Below are 19,613 nucleotides of genomic sequence, written 5' to 3'. Positions count from 1 at the left end.
ATTGTATAAATAATCATCAATAAGTTTTATAATGCAACAAACTAATTTTCTTTGAATATATTATATATATATAATTATATGCTTTAATCCTTTAAAAGCAATTGATCTAAAGTATAAATGCTGCATACTTTGTTAGATGTAAAGCTTTTATGACTTAGTTTATTCTGGTATGTGAAACATTTGTGATGTCCTATTTAGAAGGGGAATTTTTAAAAAAATTTAAAAAAAAAAAAAAAGAGTTCAAAGGGAAATTTAAAAAAAGAAAAACAAATTTCAAAAATGAATGCTTTTGAATGAGACATTTCTATCGATAGCTCGAATTTTCAGTTGTTAATGAAGAGCAATGAGATGACATACATGGTCATAGGAAACAACATTTGCACCAACTTAACTCGATTTTCCTCTGCTATCCCTTGTTCAGGTGTGACATACACAGTCTATATCACTGTTTGACTGTTCAGTGTGACGTAAATATAAGCATGTTACCATCTTTTAAAAGTCCAAGGTATTGATAGATTCATCAAATTATAATGCTCTTGAAATCTTCTATTGTGCAAAAATAAAAATTCCAAACATCATAGAAAATGCTATTCTATATATATCTAATTCCTTTTGCTACAGTCTAAAGATTTGTAAACTGTAGCAAAAACAGCTCAAAATTAACAGTACACAACTATTTCTTAAAATCTTCTCATGAACATCCTGTGATCAAAGCTAAAATTGTGAAAGGGAAAAAAAAAGAAATGCACTTAATATTCCTGGTAAAATCATAATATACATTAGCAAAAATAATAAAACACATTAAAGATGTTGGCAAACGTTTGTTGAAAATTAAGAATAAATTGCTAAAAAAAAATCATCACTTGATGGATGCATTAGCTATATAGGTGTGTTTTCTTCTTTCAATATTCTAAAGAAACCTTTTTATTTTGGTATTTACTGAAAGAAAATGCAACCTCATCCAGTTCAATGTCTTAGAAGATGCTATCTTGGCAGTTCATTGGCATATGACAGTTTTACACCCAAACAGCTTCTACTGAATCTTTGTGATATACAAGTTAATCACACTAGTTGATCCATAGCGGCAAACAGTATCAATATATCACCTGAACATGAATTTCTTGCAACATTGTTGCTTTTTATAATGTTTTATTTTTTTCCTGACTGATATTTTTAATGTTCAAACTGACTGGTAATTCAACCAGTGTTCCATTATTAGGGAAATGATTTTACAGGAACTTACCTGGTATTTATATATCTTATTTGAGGAAATGAACTAAAAATATATATACCTGTATGTACAAATAACTTTGTTTGAAATATAACATGAAAGGTATCTAGTACATAAAATAAATTAGCACTAAACAAAGGATATGAATCTCTCATTTGTTGCATTTCTTCAATGGCTTCAGGGGCTGGAAAGATAAAAGAAAAATTAATTTCAATTGTCATGCCTTATAGTTGTATGCATGCTTAGCTGATTTACAAATAATGAAAAATTTATAACTGCAGGCAAAGATGGACTGAGATCTCGATCTTCTTCCCTCTTAATGAGACAAATGGTCGCTATAATACACAGCTGACTGAAGTTAAATTTTCCTCTCCAATTATCAAACATAGATTCACTTTTAAATAGCTACATAGAAATCAACAACTCTGTCACAATTGTTGAACTCATACAATATGTAATTATGAACAGAAAACACTGTTATTGTGAAATCAACCTTTGCATTTCTCTGAAATGAAGTGACATAATTTTTACAATTTCTGAAAGATATATGCACTTAATGTAACAATTATGGTAAAATTATATATACACGAGAGTACAAATTTTAATTTAGTTCCCTATCTAGAACAACACCATTATGGCACCTTTTGGTACCCTATAAACCCGAGCATTTTCTAATTATTTTGATTTGCGTATCATGTCTCCAAGCTGCACAGTTTTCCATTTATTTATATACAAACAACAACAAAATGATTATGTGTACAACCAGGAGTTGGGCACGCAGCTCTTTATAATAAAACTGCACATTGTTACGAGCTGTGGTTTGTTTATACCTCAATAAAGGAAACTAACAATTATCATCCTGGAAACTTATGACTTTGTCAAGAGGAAATGAATCAGCCAGGGCCGTCAGTAGTTGACTGTCCTGAGTTGTCGGCTTTATCTCCTTGTCATATTTTATCATCAGACAGAGAGTCAACATTGTGCTCACACCAGTGTTTACACTGGAGATCCTGAGAGCATCTTCAGAAGCAATTAAAACATCCAAAAGACCAAGAGTCGATGGAGAATGGCACTGCTCTGGAACCTAGATAAGACTAGGTGCATGAAGCAGTATTGAACTATCTTTTTTGTATTGGAATTTTGGCTTTGGGAGCTAGCATAATAAGGACTATAAAAAACATAAAATGTAAATGATTTCCTGATATAAAATTGTTTTTCCTCATCTCTTAATACAAGCTGACTTTAGGATAGGCATCTTAGTTTACAAGCAATGTTATTCCTACAATGTGTTATCTATGTAACAAAATATTGTACCAGTATATATATATGCAATTACCATATGCCTGCATTTAAAAAACTGGACTATAAATAGCTTTTTTTGAACTGACCTTTGTACACTACTACCATACTGATGTTGTATCATATGTATAAAAATATATATCCAAATATTTCTATCATACAAAATGATTTAAATTAACTCTTCCCCCTTTATTTGGGGTAGACATGTTACTTCATGGAGCACAGATAATAGGATATATTTATATATAAAATCCTACAAAATTAGGACCAAGAATGCAAAAACTATGTTCTTTCTTAATTTAACCATCTTCCCAAAAATAAACATCCACAAAAATTTGACCCCCCTTTCTACTTCTTGTTAAAGTGAAACTCTGTCCTTACGTGTTCCGGTTTTGGCACTTGTGTTGATGAGACATGTGAGTCCAGTAATCCATATATTGGCTTCATCTGGAGTATTAGCAATGAGATCCATGGATTCAAAGTCCTCACCAAAGATGATAGAGAAAGCACACTCATCTTGATAAATCCCTGCTATTTCCTTATTCTTCAGGGCCTCTGTGGTTTTTCCACCTCTGACTTCTTTTATGGAAGCAATGGATACTGCAAGCAAAAAAAATATATAGTGTAAATGTACCTTTTTTCATGGAGTTATTATTCCACAGAATTATGATTTCTGCTCAATCCATGGGTAGAAAATTATGCGAATTTCTTCGACTCACTTTGTATGTACTTTAAGTAGGCTGTGACAAGTTTCTCGTACAATTTAATTGTGATCACATACATTAAAGCATAAATTAATCCCACACATAAAAATAAGTATGATTACAGTCACTTTATATATATAGGATCTCCCATGATTTGTAGTTGGATATGATTTTTATCCAACGAGTTGTGTGTTTTTTATCCCCGAGCCTTGGCGAGGGGATAAAAACACACAACGAGTTGGATAAAAGTCATATCCAACTACAAATCATGGGAGATTCTTTTTATCACATGTTTAATACTTCACAACCAATGTTTTACACTGTTTTATATAGGACTCCACTTTATTTTACTTCATCGCGCTAACGCAAAAACCATTGTGACGTCACAACTGTGGATTATGAAAAATTTATCCAATGAGTCATATCCACGTGATAAAGGGGTAAACATGGGATAAAATTATATATACTTTGTGCACTCTGCTCAATTTAAAAAAAAGAACTTTCCCCATGTTGAAACATTTTCTTCCACAATTTATCATAGCTATAAAGTAAAAGAATTTTTTTCTTCAAATATTACAATTAAGAAAAAAAGTATGTATACGTTGTTTTCCTATTAATACATTTATAATCACCAGTATTGACTTTTAATGCAATGAAAAATTTCAACCGTATGAAAACTAATATACTACTTTTTCTGACGTAGTGTGCATTAGCTAAATGTTCCTGCAATTCTGATGATTCAATAAAACGATATAAACTAAGTTTACTTCTCCAAGTAAGACCTTTCACAGTAAATATACTAATAATCTATCAATCTATAAATTAGTCATCTATAACAAATAAAAATATTTTATGATGCAAAAGTAACTAAATTGTTGACAGTAACCTGTATGTGAGCCAAATTACAACCCATTGTGGTACGGGTGAACTAGAGCACATTTTGTCTCATGACGGAACCTCAATGATGCATTAATGCACTGAATCATATTAATAGAATTAATGTACTTTTATAATGTCTCCAATGATGCAAATTGTTGATATGAAGACAGTCTAATCTAATTTGACAGCATAAATATTTGATGCCTATCAGTCAAACCTCTAAACCATAAGTTGTGACAGTCGGTCTGAATGTTAGCTATCTGCTGCATTACGAGTTAATTATGATTGCCTTCCTATACAAGGGGAGGGGAATATATCTTACAGGATATTTGCTGCATGAGTTGACTGAAATATGTTCTAATATCTCTCCGATTCTCCACCTTGCAGCTGAAATAATAAGAATCTGTACACTAGCTGCCGATAGCACACATCTCCAGGAAGAGATCTACATATTGAAAGCCTTTGATGTCATCTTTAACAGGTAATTAAGATAAGAAAACTAAAGGTTTACAATCATTTCCTCATAATAGCTTCTCTGTCCAGACACATTCTCCAAACATTGTCCCTTTCTAATACTGCTAATTTTACAACATTACTGATAAACCACACACATACACACACAGAAATATACATATATTTATACTTAAGTGTAATTCCTTAAGATAAGTATATTAATTTGCAGACATAATGATTAAAGAGATTAAATTATTGCTGGTCTTTGACATGTAAAATGAATGCAAAGTATTGTATTAATGAAGGATTAAAAAACAAATATCGGCACTACAGATATAAGATTACTACTTTGACACCTGGGTCATTCCAGGACACTTTTGCTGAAGTCCAGATTATTAATTTATTGAGTAAGCTTCTGCTTAATAAGAAAATTACTTTTATTAAAAGATAGGGGTTTTTTTTTACAGTATACATCTCAATGACTCATGATCTTTAGGATGTCAGCAAAATCATTTTTCTGAGTCTTATATTGATAAAGCAGATTATCTAACTTCATCAAGGTTGTCCCTAAGAACTGAAATAGCAGGGGACATTAAAAAAGTAGAAGGGGGTCTCGGGTTCCTTCCCTAACAGGGGGTTTAGGGGGAATACCAGATTAATTGGGGGATAACATCATTATAAGCAAGGAAATTCCTTGGCCCCAGGTCTTAAGGACAACCACCTTGCTTACAGGCATATCTGGAAAAAGGAAAGATTTTTTTTCTTTTTAAAGCTAGTCTAAATTATATTTTCACTAGTCCATGATCACTCTATTCCAAAGTTTTAAAATGCCTATAGTTATACTGAAAAATTAAGACATGTAGAGCTTCATAAAAAAACAAGATGTGTCTGTGAAACACTGATGCCCCCCATATGGCAGCTCATAGCGAAGGTTAAAGTTTCTCAAGTGCAAGTCAAACTCCAGGTCAAGAGATCAAAAATGTTGATACCCAAAGAAAGGTCTTGTCTCTAGGAATATACCTGTGAAATATGAAAGCCCTAGCACCAACTCTTCAAAAGTTGTGGCGAAGGTATAAGTTTTTTAAAAGTAAGTAAAACGTCAAGGTCAAATGGGGCCCCAAGGGAAGGTCTTGTCACGAGTGATACACATGTTCGTAAAATGTGAAAGCCCTAGAACCAAATGTTATGACCAAGGTTAAAGTTTTTTAAAAGAAGGTCAAACTCCAAGGTCAAGGTCAATGCCAAAATTGTTGGTATCCAAAGGAAAGTCTTGTCACAAGGAATGCACATGTGAAGTATGAAAGCCCTAGCACAAAATGTTTAAAAGTTATAGCTAAGGTTAAAGTTTTCCAAAAGTATGTCAAACTCCTGGGTCAAGGTCAAAGGGTCAAAGTGGTTGGTATCCAAAGGAAGGTCTTGTCACAAGGAATACACATGTGAAGTTTGAAAGCCCAAGCTCCAACTGTTCAAAAGTTTTGGTCAAGGTTAAAGTCTCATAAAATTTTGCAAAAGTGGGTCAAACTCCAAGGTAAAAAGGTCAAATAAGATGGTATCCAAAGAAAGGTCTTGTCACAAGGAATACACATGTGAAATATGAAAGTCATAGCTCCAACCAATCAAAAGTTATGGGCAAGGTTAAAGTTTTTGCAGACAAACAGACAGACGGACGGAGAGGGCAAAAACTATATACCCCCGAATCTTCGATATGGGGGCATAAAAAGAGCTTAAGAAACACTCCTACAGTCAACTTACCATTTCCACTCATTCATCTAGTTGCCATAAAATTACAAATAAACTGCCCAAATGACCTTATTGAGGATGATTACTCTATCTAAATGCTAGAAAACGATATTTACACAACACTACATTTAATGAAGGGATAATTTTCGTTTCAGCATCATGAACATTGTTCAGCCAACTAGAGCTTTTTCAATTAATTGGCTAAATTGAAAGTCCAAAACATAAGCTTAATACAATGTGTACTATATACCAGTGTTCCACCTAGGATCTGATAATGGAGGGGTGCAAGATAAAAAGGGCACTTTTTTTTTAACTTATATTTGTCGTTAACTTCTGATAGTAGATATTTGGGAATATCTCATGCCATTACTTCAGCATTATAATTATGGAATCCTTCAAAGTTTATTAATTCATTTCACCTAATAAAGTTAAAAGATATAAAACAAGCACTAATCTATATAACAAACATGTACTGTATGCAAAGAATTTTTCGCCCCTTTCATAGCATAATGGATGAATTTCAAATGGTATGAATTCAGAGAAAGCCAAGGTTTTACTTTATCAGAACTGCATGTGTCTTGGTGAATTTAAAATGGGCAAAACTGTTTGCAAGTGTGCGAAAATAACCCTGTATACAGAAAAAAGAATAAAGATGTGTTTCTGAAACACTGACGCCTCCATATGGCAGCTCATGGCTAAGGTTAAAGTTGCTCAAATGCAAGTCAAACTCCAAGGTCAAGGTCAAGGGATTAAAAGTGTTGGTACTAAAAGAAAAGTCTTGTTACAAAGAATACACCTGTGAAATATGAAAGCCACAGCACCAACCTTAAGAAATTACGGTCAGATCAAATTTTTCAAAAGTAAGTCAAACTCCAAGGTTAACATCGTGAGGTTAAAAATCTTTGTACTTAAGAAAAGGTCTTGTCACAAGGAATACATCTGTGAAATATGACAGCCATAGCACCAACCATTCAAAAGTTATGGCCAAGGTTCAAGTTTTTCAAAAGTATGTCAAGCTCCAAGGTCAAAGTTAAAGTTATTTGCACATAAGGAAATGTCTTGTCACAAGGAATAAACATGTGAAGTATGAAAGCCCTACCTCCAAAGCATTAAACTTATAGCACAAGGTTAAAGTTTTTCAAAAGTAGGTCAAACTCCAAGGTCAAGTTATTAGTAACCAAAACAAGAGGCCCATGGGCCTTGAATCGCTCTTCTGATAAACTGTACAACCTATCACTTCTATTTGAAGCTTCGAAGTATCCTGTATATTTACATAAACCCTTGAAATTCCAATTCACACTCTGAGAACCCAAGATGATTCTATGCCAATTAGTACCTGAGAGTTGGTCATGGTGACCTACTTATCACTTGTCATTCTCTGAGGACCCATCAACTAAGTTTGATGATTCTAAGCCAATTAATACCTAAAATGTTTTTTAAAATTATAATCATAAAATTTTATAAGTAGCTCAAAGTGACCTACTTTTCAATTGTTTTACTCCAAGGACCCAAGATGCATCAACTGACAAAGTTTGATGATTCTAAGCCAATTAGTACCTGTAATATTTAATTAAAGCCATAAATTTTCAAAAATAGGTCACCGTGACCTACTTTTCAGTCAACCTACTCCGAGGACAAAAGGTGCTTCAACTGACAAATTTTGACGATTCTAAGCCAAATAATTCCTGAAAATATTAAATACAGCCATAAAATTTCAAAAGTAGGTCACCGTGACCTACTTTTCAGTTGTTGTACTCTGAAGACCCAAGACGCATCAACTGACAAAGTTTAATGATTCTAAGCCAATTAGTACCTGAAATATTTGATTAAAGCCATAAATTTTCAAAAGTAGGTCACCGTGACCTACTTTTCAGTTGTTGTACTCCGAGGACCCATGACGCATAAACTGACAAAGTTTTATGATTCTAAGCCAATTAGTACCTGAAATATTTGATTAAAGCCATAAATTTTCCGAAAGTAGGTCACGGTGACCTACTTTTTAGTCGACCTACTCCGAAGACCCATGACGCATCAACTGACAAAGTTTGATGATTCTAAGCCAATTAGTACCTGAAATATTTAATTAAAGCCATAAATTTTCAAAAGTAGGTCACGGTGACCTACTTTTTAGTCGACCTACTCCGAAGACCCAAGATGCATCAACTGACAAAGTTTGATGATTCTAAGCCAATTAGTGCCTGAAATATTTAATTTTAGTCATATAAATTGAAAAGTAGGTCACGGTGACCTACTTTTCAGTTGACCTTTTTTGAGGACCCAAGATGCATCAACTTACAAAGTTTTATGATCATAGGACTTAAAATGTCCAAATTATGCCTCTAAAACACTTTGAAATCGAATGCCTGCAAAGTTCAAAAAGTAGGTCACTGTGACCTACTTTTTAATAAATATGTTTTATGGCCCCAAGATGCATCATCTTACAAGATTTAATGATTCTAAGCCTCCCCGTATTCGAATTAATGACCTTAATTGTTTTAAAAAAGATTAGCCATAAAATTCAAAAAGTAGGTCAAGGTGACCTACTTTTTAGTTGACGTACTTTGAGGACCCAAGATGCATCAACTGACAAAGTTTGATGATCATAGGCCTTAAATTGTTCAAAATATGCCTCTAAATCACTTTGAAAAAGAATGGCCGCAAAATTTAAAAAGTAGGTCACCGTGACCTACTTTTGAGTCAACATGATATGAGGTCCTTAGATGCACCAACTGACAAGATTTGATGATCCTAGTCCTTATAGTAAGCAAAATATCAACATTTTAATAAAATGTAATTTTTGGTCAACTTTGAAGTGACCTTGAGACCACGCCCTTTGCCCCAGAGTAAATCCCTGTGCAAATTTTAATCTACAACATATCCTCATCCTTTTGTGTAAGTTTGGTGATAATCTGCCCAGTGGTTCTTGAGAAGAAGATTTTTTAGCAACCAGTACTTTTTTTTCTATTTTCCTAATTATCTCCCCTTGTTAAAGGGTCACAATCCCAGTTTTAGTATAAAAGGGAGCCCTTGGGCCAAGGATACCCTGTGACAAATTTGACAATAATTGGCCAAGGGGTTCTTGAGTTATGGCCCATATTCTAAAAAGTTTACGCACACCGCACACCGCACAAATGGCCATAGCATTAGCTCTTTGAGCCTTTTGCTCAGAAGAGTTAAAAAAGGTATTGTCAAAAGGAATACACATGTCTTGCAAACAAATTATGATTCATAGTCAATATGAATGAAAATCTGACATTATCAAATTTAAAAAACGAGATAGCTTATCAAGTCTTAATCAAAATTATCTGCTATATTAGGAATCAAAGAATCATCTAAAGTGAAAGCTTTTAAGTCAGACTGTGATAACACATGTAACATGTGTAATGTGTAAATTGTTACTGAATATAGTTTTTCAGATGCTGAAGTGTACATGCAATCATTAATCTTAAGCTAATGAATGGGATTCAAAGTAAAAATTCTTTAATATTATCAGTACGTAATTCACAAATTTTAGCAAATATTTACAAGAAATGAGAGCTAATGTTGGTTGAAGAGCCTTTGTTTAAGTTTCTTTATACATTAAGACACACTTATAATATGAAGTGTCATGGACAAATAAATTTGTTAAAAATGAACTTCATTAAATCATGCATATACAACTAGTGCATATGTCTTAAATCTACAGGGAATGAAAATCCATTCACTATATGCATAAATTCATTATCAGCAGGTTCCCTTTAATCATGTTCTACTATACAACATTTAAAATTTCTCACTAACTGTATAAACAGGTATTTTTTTTTTCTTTAATGAACATCTTTAACACTCATCAACTCTGACTTTAATATAAAAGTTCCATACATAGAGCCTCTACCTTGAACTCTTAGGAGCTTTGTGCTAGGAAATACCGTTTAAGCTGTATGTTTCATTGTGTGTGCATATACGGCTCTAACCAATAAGTGGCCGTGGTAATGAGAAAGTTCTGTCATCCTCAATAATGTTAAACATGCTAACTGTCCGATGGAAGTATTAAGTCCCAATTGTTTAATCAATATCGGATACAGCTTTGCCTTTCTTCTGGACAGTCACTTGACCAATAGGCTCATATGCTTATATGTGTAGTGATGAGAAATGAAATGTGTTCCGCTGATTAATAAATGAATTTAATTAAAGGAGAACAGTATCTTTAGGGTATATTTCTGAAAACTGTATAATATAATCAAAATGAAGATGTGTATGCATGAGCAGACTATTCAAAGAGACTCTGCCAGATGATCAAATAGGGAGAGGTTTAATTGTTAAGAATTATACATATGGATTTTGCTTGTAATTTTGAATGTTCAGATTTTTTTTTCTGTGGTTCTGTAATTTCTACAGGATTTTGCAATAAAATAGAATCACACAATATTTATACCCCTCTACCTTCATTGTAACCTGTTGATTGGAAATGCAAAAATTGAAAGCATAAAAACTAAGAGTTAACTTCTGAGGGTCAACATTTAAAATTTTTCAAGTTAAGAAAAATGCTTGATTGGACAGCTGCATTGTAAGTAGAACTTCCCACATACATGTATTATAAGCAGACAAAAATCCTGATCCAGAAATTTAACCAAGTTTACAAAAAAAGCATGAATAAAGCACTACAAAACCTGTATACTCTCTGAAATTACTTCAGATTTTGAAGTTTTTTGGGGGACCTCTTTAAATTATTTTTGGGGTGTGTGTGATGTGTGTTTTGGGTGGGGGTTTGGGGCTTTGCAGAGATTTTTTTTTTTAAAAAACTTACTTAGAGCCCTCCTATTACATTTTATGTAATCTGTTTACTTACTTCGGGCTTTGTGGGGTTTTTTGGATGTCGGCTGCCAACGGATTTCTGTCATGTCTGGGTTGAGTGTAAATATACGATGGTATTGACGACTGTTGGACCGGACTTTTATTAATTCGCTGCCGCTCTGCATACATTGAAGACAGTCTTGAGCTACAAAAACACAAAGAGGTTGGTTCACTTATGACACCAAAAATCACCTTCAATCATCATCAATTACTCAGAGTCAGCATCAGCTACAAAAATAAATAACAATGTGTCTGCAGTTTTAACACCATTTCTTGTATAAATATCTTCGTCTGAGAATTCAGGGGTTAAACTTTTAGTGCAAAGACAGTAAACTTGATTTTTACAAAAAAAATATGATCATTTCTTTAATTTTACAACTGCTTCTGAACCAAAACACAGCAGGAAGCAAATTATCTCCCCCATGAGTATGTTACTGGGCTAGGTTATTGGATACTTAAAAGGGAGAAACAAATTTTAACTACAAGGAAATGATGACAAATACATATACAAACTCAATACTGGGTTAATTAGTTGTACCATTTATTCAAGTAAAACTTGCTAAAATCAAAAATAGGTTTTTATTACATAATGTAAGTGGGTGTTATTTTAGATGGAGGAAATCCGGAAATAAAACTAATATTCATCAATACTTTAGCTTGGTTCCTATAATTCTGTCAATGACTGATGATATATAATATGAATAAATAAAAGTGAATGCTGACATTAAAAATTTAATCCCATACTATATAATATACTAGCATACTTTTATATACACATTGTACAGTTGAACTTCGGTTTCTCGAACACGGATATCTCAAATACCATGGATATGTCGAAGTGATTTTGAAATCCCAACTGCTTATTCCTTAAGTATTTTACCCTGGATATCTCGAATCTTCGGTTATCTCAAAGTATTTTCTCGGTCCCTTCATGTTTGAGACAACAAGCTTTGACTGTACCTACTATATTCCTTGAGTCTGACTTCCTTATTTCAACAATGACCAATCATTCAGTACTAGATGACAACCTTAAATAACGGATTTCCATCTGCGTAAGCATTTTTTTCTGAGAGATTTGATATAGAATTCTCATACATACTAAACACGGATATCATTCATGTAATAACCAGTCTCAATTCTTCTGCATTTACATATGTATTATACACGAAACGCAATGACTTGATAGAAACCTAAAATCAATGTGGTAAATATCTTGTTTCCCAATAACCCCTGAAAGTAAAGTATTTCCTCCCATTGCTCAACCTTCAGATCTACATATATAGATCAAATGTCGAGAGATGTTTCCAAGAATAAACCCTGGTCTGCTTCAATGGCTCCTCCAGAGTATAATGTTTATTTTTTTCCTACATATTATGCTGAGTCTAGTCAGACACATTACTTTCTTGCCCAGTATATGTATAGTACAGGCTGCTCTGAAATGCTAATAATGGGCTCTAATGATTACATCCAACTTTGAATGTCTGGGTACAACAGAAAGGAACTGCTATCATGTTTTGATGGAACAAATCATATATCTTTGAAGATGAGAAATACAAAGTTTAAAATATTTCTTTGCCCCACCATGAATATGACAGAGTTAAATAGTGTTTTGTCATGTCTGTCTGCCATCTTTTCATGTTTCCACACTTCTGTCCTTCAGTCTTTGTGTCACACTTTGCACTTACCTCAGTTTGAAAGAAACTATTCAAGACATTTTAACCAAAATTCAAATACCAATACATGTACATATTTATGAGTGCTATTCAACTGTGGAATAATTTTGTGACCTTGACTTCTGTATTCCTTATTTTGTGTTTCACTCAGTTTCAAAGATGCTACCAGGCATTTTATTTAAGATGATTTTATCAAAACTCATATGATGATACATATTGGTGGGATGTATTCAACTGTGTCATAATTTTCTGATAATGACCTTCTCTATGACCTTGACCTCACTATTATTTATTTGTCATTCAACACTTAGTTTAGAAGAAACTGTTCATAATCTTGTTAATATTTTCATCAAAACTTCATATACTGATAAATATATTGGTAGGGACTATTCAGACAACCGTCTTAATTTTCTGACCTTGACCTTCCATAGGACATTTGTCCCACTATTTGTCATTTTGCATTTATCTTAGTTTCAAAGAAATTGTTCTTGATATTTTTATGAATCATCTATCAAATATACAATTACAAATTTAAATGGGCTATTCGACTGTGTCAGAACTTTATGCCCTTGATCTTCCTTTTGACCTTGTCCCACTATTCCTCATTATCTAATTCTCTCAGTTTCAAAGAAACTGTTCAACATATTCTCATCTAACTTCATAAGAAATAAATTGATTAGAGCTATTTGATTGTGTCAAAAAAATTTACTATGACTTCCATGACCTTGAACCTCACAATTAATTGTTCTGCATTTAGCACAATTCAAAAAAAAAACTGTTCATAATACTTTCATCAAACTTCATACACTAATTCAAATTGATGAGAGTTATTCAACTTTGTCATAATTTTCCAACCTTGACATTTCTCATGACTTTAACTTTTCCCTGACCTTCAACACCACCTTTCAAGATATTTTAATCAAACTTCACATACTAAGATGCATACTGGTGAGAGCAATTCATCTGTGATATTATTTTCTTTTCCTGACATTTCTAATGACAAGTTGACCTCACTATTACTTCATTTTTTGCAGTTACCTATGTTTCAAAAAAAGGGCTAAAGATGTTTTTGTTAAACTTTATATAAGTACTAAATACAACTTCAATTAAATTGTATCATAATTTTTTTAGAAGGAAGGTACATTTCTTTTCATGTTGCAACGGGAATACAAATGCATCTTGGCTAAGCATTCATGTCCTATGAACATATTTCTAGTTTTTTATGCTTTCTTTGTAGCATTCAGAGTGATGTTGATAATTCATCACGTTAAAATTTACACAGATCTATGTAAAATTCACAGGCCTTATGCTCTCAAAGCACAAAGAGGACTATACGTAAGTAAGTAATGTAAAATTCAATCAAGGTACACTGTTCCATATTTTTGAGTCCTTAGGTCAGATGGAAATCATGGAATGGAATATTTAGAAGGAAAAAATAGCGTCAACTGTTTGCCGTTCTACTGAACTAGAAATTGGGCTTGCCTTCATGAACTGAACAGAGTGTTTTCAGAGAACATGTAGGTACTTCAAAAACTAGGGAGGAAATATTTTGCATTTATTACTGCCTGGTTCAGATCTACTCTGCATTTTCAAAGAAAGTCAGGGCTCAAATATCATGACCTTCTGCTCTTAAGACATTTATTCCAAGACAATGTCATGATGACAAGCTAAATTTTAAGCAAGATGTTTAAAAAGATGAGTACATATGATATAATTTAAAGTTGACCTGCCTTACCCCCCCCCCCCACCCTATCCCCCCTCCCCTTCGTTTCCCCCTACCCCCAAAATAAATTCAAATTATAAAATAACAAAACTGGCAGCATTTACATAAAATCTACTCAACACAGATTAGACACAAGAGGAAACAGGAAATTTACTAACAATTAGCCTTTCTTTTTTTCTGTATGTCAAAATATGGATTTATGTACATGATGTCAATGAAGAAACAGGAAGATATTGAAGCTAACATCATGCAGAATAAATACTTAAACACTGTACCCAGAATATTGGGGGGGGGGGGGGGGGGGGTCCATAGTCCATACGCCCCACAAGCACCATGATACCAGGGCTTTCAAAAAGATTAGAAACAGGTGGTACTTTTACAAAAATAGGAGGTACCTTGTGGACATGATTTTAATTAAATATATTATCAATTTTTTCTCCAATGGATACACTGGACAGTACAATCACGATTTCAGATGGGTAAAAGTACCGGGTACTGGTAGATTTTGAATGGGCTGTGATACATGAAGGCAAAAAAACAAAAGATCGATTCATTTGAACAAGTGTCTTTTTTTAGATAAGATATGAGTAAATCGATCTCATAAAAATAAACAGTAACATATTGCACAAGCATTTACATAACAAAATGCTACAGTTTTAAAGGGGACATTAGGTACAAACTTCATGATAATTACCGTTAGTTTTATAGTATGAATAACAGCTGCAATCGAACTCTAAGGTTTAAGGTGCTAGATATATAAACTATCTCAGTGTCAACACAAGGTCTAGAATAGTTAGACCTTCATGTGTGATTTCCAATATCATTATACTTAAATTAATAATGCATGTACATACACCAAACAAACCACTGATATGTCTAAGTATATATGCCATTGTTGATTTTCGCCCGCCGGGAATCATCTATGTGTTAAATGTGAAACTCCAAGGGTCACATTTGATAATTATAATATATCTGAGACTAACAATCCTTTGTTCATGAATGAAATATCTACAACATTCAATTGGAATGAATAGAAAACAAGTTTTAGATCCTAGCTACAACCATTTTAAAGGATTCAAATATTTTGATGGCAATGATAATAATGAAAAGCTTTTAAAATGAGCAAAAATTTCACAAATGTCATGAACTGAAGAATGTACGTGTTCTCTTGAAATGAAATTTATCTTATTTTCTGACACTTAATTAACAACCTCACTAAAATACCATTTCAATCTTTATTTTTTTAAGAACACTACTATCATATGTATTACATCAGTGAGTATGAAGATATATTTATAGCATCTGCAAAGCATGGAAATACACTGTTACAATACATCAAATTACAGAACCTGTCTGCATTATTATGTAATGTACATGTATTAATTACATAATTACTTCATAATGCTGATTTTTAAATAGAAGCAGTGAATCAAATTTAAACACTGCATGGAATTTAAGTCCTACATGTAAATACTGCATTTATAAATATATAAGCTATCACAGTTATACTTCAAGAATACAAAATTGTAGTAAAGGTGAAGTTTTCACCTTGTAAATTAGGTGTCAAACACAGGAAAGTGATAGCTCAGCATAAGTGACATCTTCTGGTATATATATCATCAACTCTGAACTTGTAAAGTACTACAGATTTACCACAAAAGGGGGACTAAATACCAGAAAGATTTCATTGTGGTTTCTCTAGCAGCAAGGCAAAGTTAACCACAACTTAGTACCATGGTGGACTCGATTACCCTGACACTTACTAAATGCCATCATAAGACCAACTGTGCACTGAAGTAATATGAAAATGACTAGCTTTGACAGCAATTAAGTGAATTTACATAAAGTGGGGGTGGGGGCAACTTTTATTCTGATTTAAGAACTAACTAATCAATTTAAATGTATGCATAATATATAAGTTTGCTGCAGATATTTAATGTCATATCTGTAATGAAACAACCCAATTAAAACATTCAATTATTGTAATATTCAAATATTTTTTTGTTTCCCAAAATAAATTAAAAGTCAAAGCAAACATGTAAATGTGACTCATATCAGACACATACAACTGAAAGTTGTAATTTATTTAAATAATTTGATATATATATGTTGTCAACTATATTTGTGTCATTTGAAAGATAGTATCATGACAATGGCCAAAAATAATATAAAATTATATGTACACGTAGTACTGCTCTGAAAATGCATTGATTACTTTAGGAAACTATAAGTGCCTTTTTAGCCATATTGTTGACTCATTCTGATGCCCCAGCCATTAGTAAAGCAAACATTTCAATTCAGCAAAAGCCTAAATAAAAATTCTCTATATCGTATTGTCTTCACTAGAAAAAAAAAATCTATATGTAATTGTTTCAATAGCCTTAGTTATGAATGTGTGTTTATGAAAACATTTAAAACTGTGTGGAATATATAATGTATGCAATTCAAGATGTGAACAACCAACAAAAATGTGGATTAACTCTTCTTTTTTTAAGTTTTAAATCAAAGCTTTTTTCAAAAATTAAATAATTCTATCTAAGCACCAACATGTGAACTGCATATGTATACTCAATTCAATAAATGAAATACCTTCAGGTAGCTGTCAAACAGTATAAATATGATATAATAGATAGTATAACAAGTTATCATATTTTCCTTCATTTCCTGGTTTTACTTTGAAGAAATATTTGTTTCCAATAAATTTTACCTCCATATTTAATTACAATAAGCCATGTAAAAAGACATTTAAAATATTTTTTAACACCATAGTTGTCATTATCATAGAAGTTCTTGTCTAAACTATGACTTCGAATGACAAATGATGTACAAATAAAAATTTACATGGCTTGCTCATTTTTTTTTCACTGTGTTCATGTGCAACTGTATACACACCGTCTTAAGTGTGCTGAGAAATCAGAATTATCTATACAGTCATGTTAAACTTTAGTCAGAAAGGATGGCTTTTATTGTGATTTCAAGCATATTCTTCAGGATGCAGATTTTATTCCCTTACTGTGTGTTTTTAGGAAATAATTCCTTTAGACATTCCAAAAAATGATCCTTGTAATCTTATTAATGTGCCATTACTTGAACAATTCACCAATGATTTGTTTGTTTTTTGGGGTGGGGGTGGGATGGGAGGTTGGGGGTAAATGTTGAATCAGATCTTTATAACACATCCCAACTGCATACAAGTGATCAAATAGTTATAATCATGAAACAGCAAATATATACCACTAGAACCATCTTTAAAGTGCAAAGCAAAAATTATGAAGTAAAAATGAAAGTCTCTAATTAGTATACGTTTTCTTTCCTACATCAATTTTAAGAAGAATTAAGTCTCCCTCTAAAGTTCATATGTGAGTCTTATTATGTCATAAAATACATTAGGGATGTGAGTATTTTTTTTCAATGACCACTCAATAAGTAGTGGAACAATGTGGAATATATGTGAATTTGCTAAAACTGAATGCTCTTGTTAATGAGTCGATCTTAATCTTACACTAAGCAAATTTTTAACAAAAATTACATGAAGCTTGGCATATCACCTTTAGCCACAAATTATGAAAATCAAATGCAGTCTTTGAAGACTTTGTTTGATTAAGATGTGCATACGTTACTTTTCTTTTCTTTTTTTTTTCTGCATACAATAAACTAAATGCTGCATTTATTTGACTGCAATTTAATTAGACAAAGTTAGATCTCAAGGGTTAGGTACTGTCATGTGTAATGATGTATTAAAACAGCATGCAGCTCAATATAGATAATTCCAATTGTTCTGTACTTAGTATAATGACATAGCCTTAGGAACTATGTGTAATATAAAGATCACTACTTAAACAGATGATAATATACCGACAATGACGCGAGATGATAGCATTAACTTTGGCGTGGCTGCATAGTAACTTCATGAAGTTTTCGGGTTTTTAATGTATGATTACATTTAATGCTTTGAGATAAAATGATTAAAGAACATGTACAGTGATGTTAATTTTTTCAACTCCCTGATAAAATATCTACCTGTTGCAATTTTCCGCTCTGTAGGCATGCTGCTGAATGATACGGTCTTTTTTCGAGGTGGTTTTCTGCTCCCATCTTTGCACATGAAGCTACTTTTTCGTGGCATGATGGGTTCATTTGAATGGTTTTCCTCGGTTGGCGTCTGAACATCATCCGATTCTTTAACACTATCGTCCATGATATCCGTACACCCATTGACAAACACATCTTCAAATATTTTCCCACTTGTTTCTGAACTAACGGCGGATGTCATATTTTCCTCCGCCATGTTGACATCTCAGCGACTTGGAATCGTCCTTTTTAGGGGTGTTCACCTTACAGATAGGTCGATAAAAGTTTTTCCTATTAATCGCTATCGGCAGTTTATTTTTGACTTGATTTATATAATTCATATAGTTAATTAGTTTTATTCCAATTGTTTCATTAGCATGTAATTGACATCTGGATGATTCCATTCATTTTTGTAGGGAGACCATTTTTATAGCAGACTAAATCACGAAAAAGGCAGTATATTTCATTGTCTCTTGACTTTTAACTGAGATTTAGTGAAAAATTATCTATATTGCATTTTTAAAAATCTCGTATACTGGGGGGGGGGGGAGAGAGAGAGAGAGAGAGAGAGATCTGTGTTCTCACTTTAAGTTATTGCAAAATACGTTATGTTCTCTGCCATTCAGTACGTACGTTTAAACATTCCATAAGATTATCCCCAGTTTATAAAACCAGAGATATCTCTGATTAATGTTGTGATTTTAGTGATAGTTGATTAATTGATTGGTTGAAGTAACGGGGATTTTGTGAAATGGCTAAATATATTCTGGACAGTCATCTGGTAAACAATATGAAACAAACATGGTTAATGAAATAATCATAATACAATATATACTACTTTAAAAAAAAAAAAAAAAAAAAAAAAAAAACTACACTGCTCAAGGTCATCATTGCATCATCATCGATGAGCTTGAAAAACCTTCAAAAGCAATTTAAAAAGCTAATCAGAAAGTCGTTTTGAACATATTCTACTGAGTACATCAAAAGGATTAGAAACAAGTACTTAT

At 32.7% G+C, this 19,613-nt stretch overlaps 1 protein-coding gene across 1 annotated transcript in view; it reads right to left on the bottom strand.

Moving 5' to 3' along the window:
• Positions 1 to 18,870, bottom strand: part of LOC133186682 (inactive phospholipase C-like protein 2) — a 40,330-nt gene extending 21,460 nt beyond the window's left edge. Inside the window, exons 1-4 of the mRNA XM_061321934.1 lie at positions 18,556 to 18,870; positions 11,135 to 11,284; positions 2,912 to 3,130; positions 1,376 to 1,415 (exon numbers count right to left, since the gene is read on the bottom strand). Of these exons, the coding sequence (XP_061177918.1) occupies positions 1,376 to 1,415; positions 2,912 to 3,130; positions 11,135 to 11,284; positions 18,556 to 18,823 (677 nt within the window). The 5' untranslated portion in view covers positions 18,824 to 18,870. The remainder of the gene's footprint in view (positions 1 to 1,375; positions 1,416 to 2,911; positions 3,131 to 11,134; positions 11,285 to 18,555) is intronic.
• Between the last annotated feature and the right edge of the window lie 743 nt (positions 18,871 to 19,613).

This window comes from Saccostrea echinata, unplaced genomic scaffold (assembly GCF_033153115.1).
Source record: "Saccostrea echinata isolate AGI-Se365-2 ecotype Australia unplaced genomic scaffold, CSIRO_AGI_Sech_v1 ptg000014l, whole genome shotgun sequence".
NCBI classification, from domain to species: domain Eukaryota; kingdom Metazoa; phylum Mollusca; class Bivalvia; order Ostreida; family Ostreidae; genus Saccostrea; species Saccostrea echinata.
The sequence above is the reverse complement of the archived record's forward strand: the minus strand, read 5'-3'. Positions and strand labels throughout refer to the sequence as shown.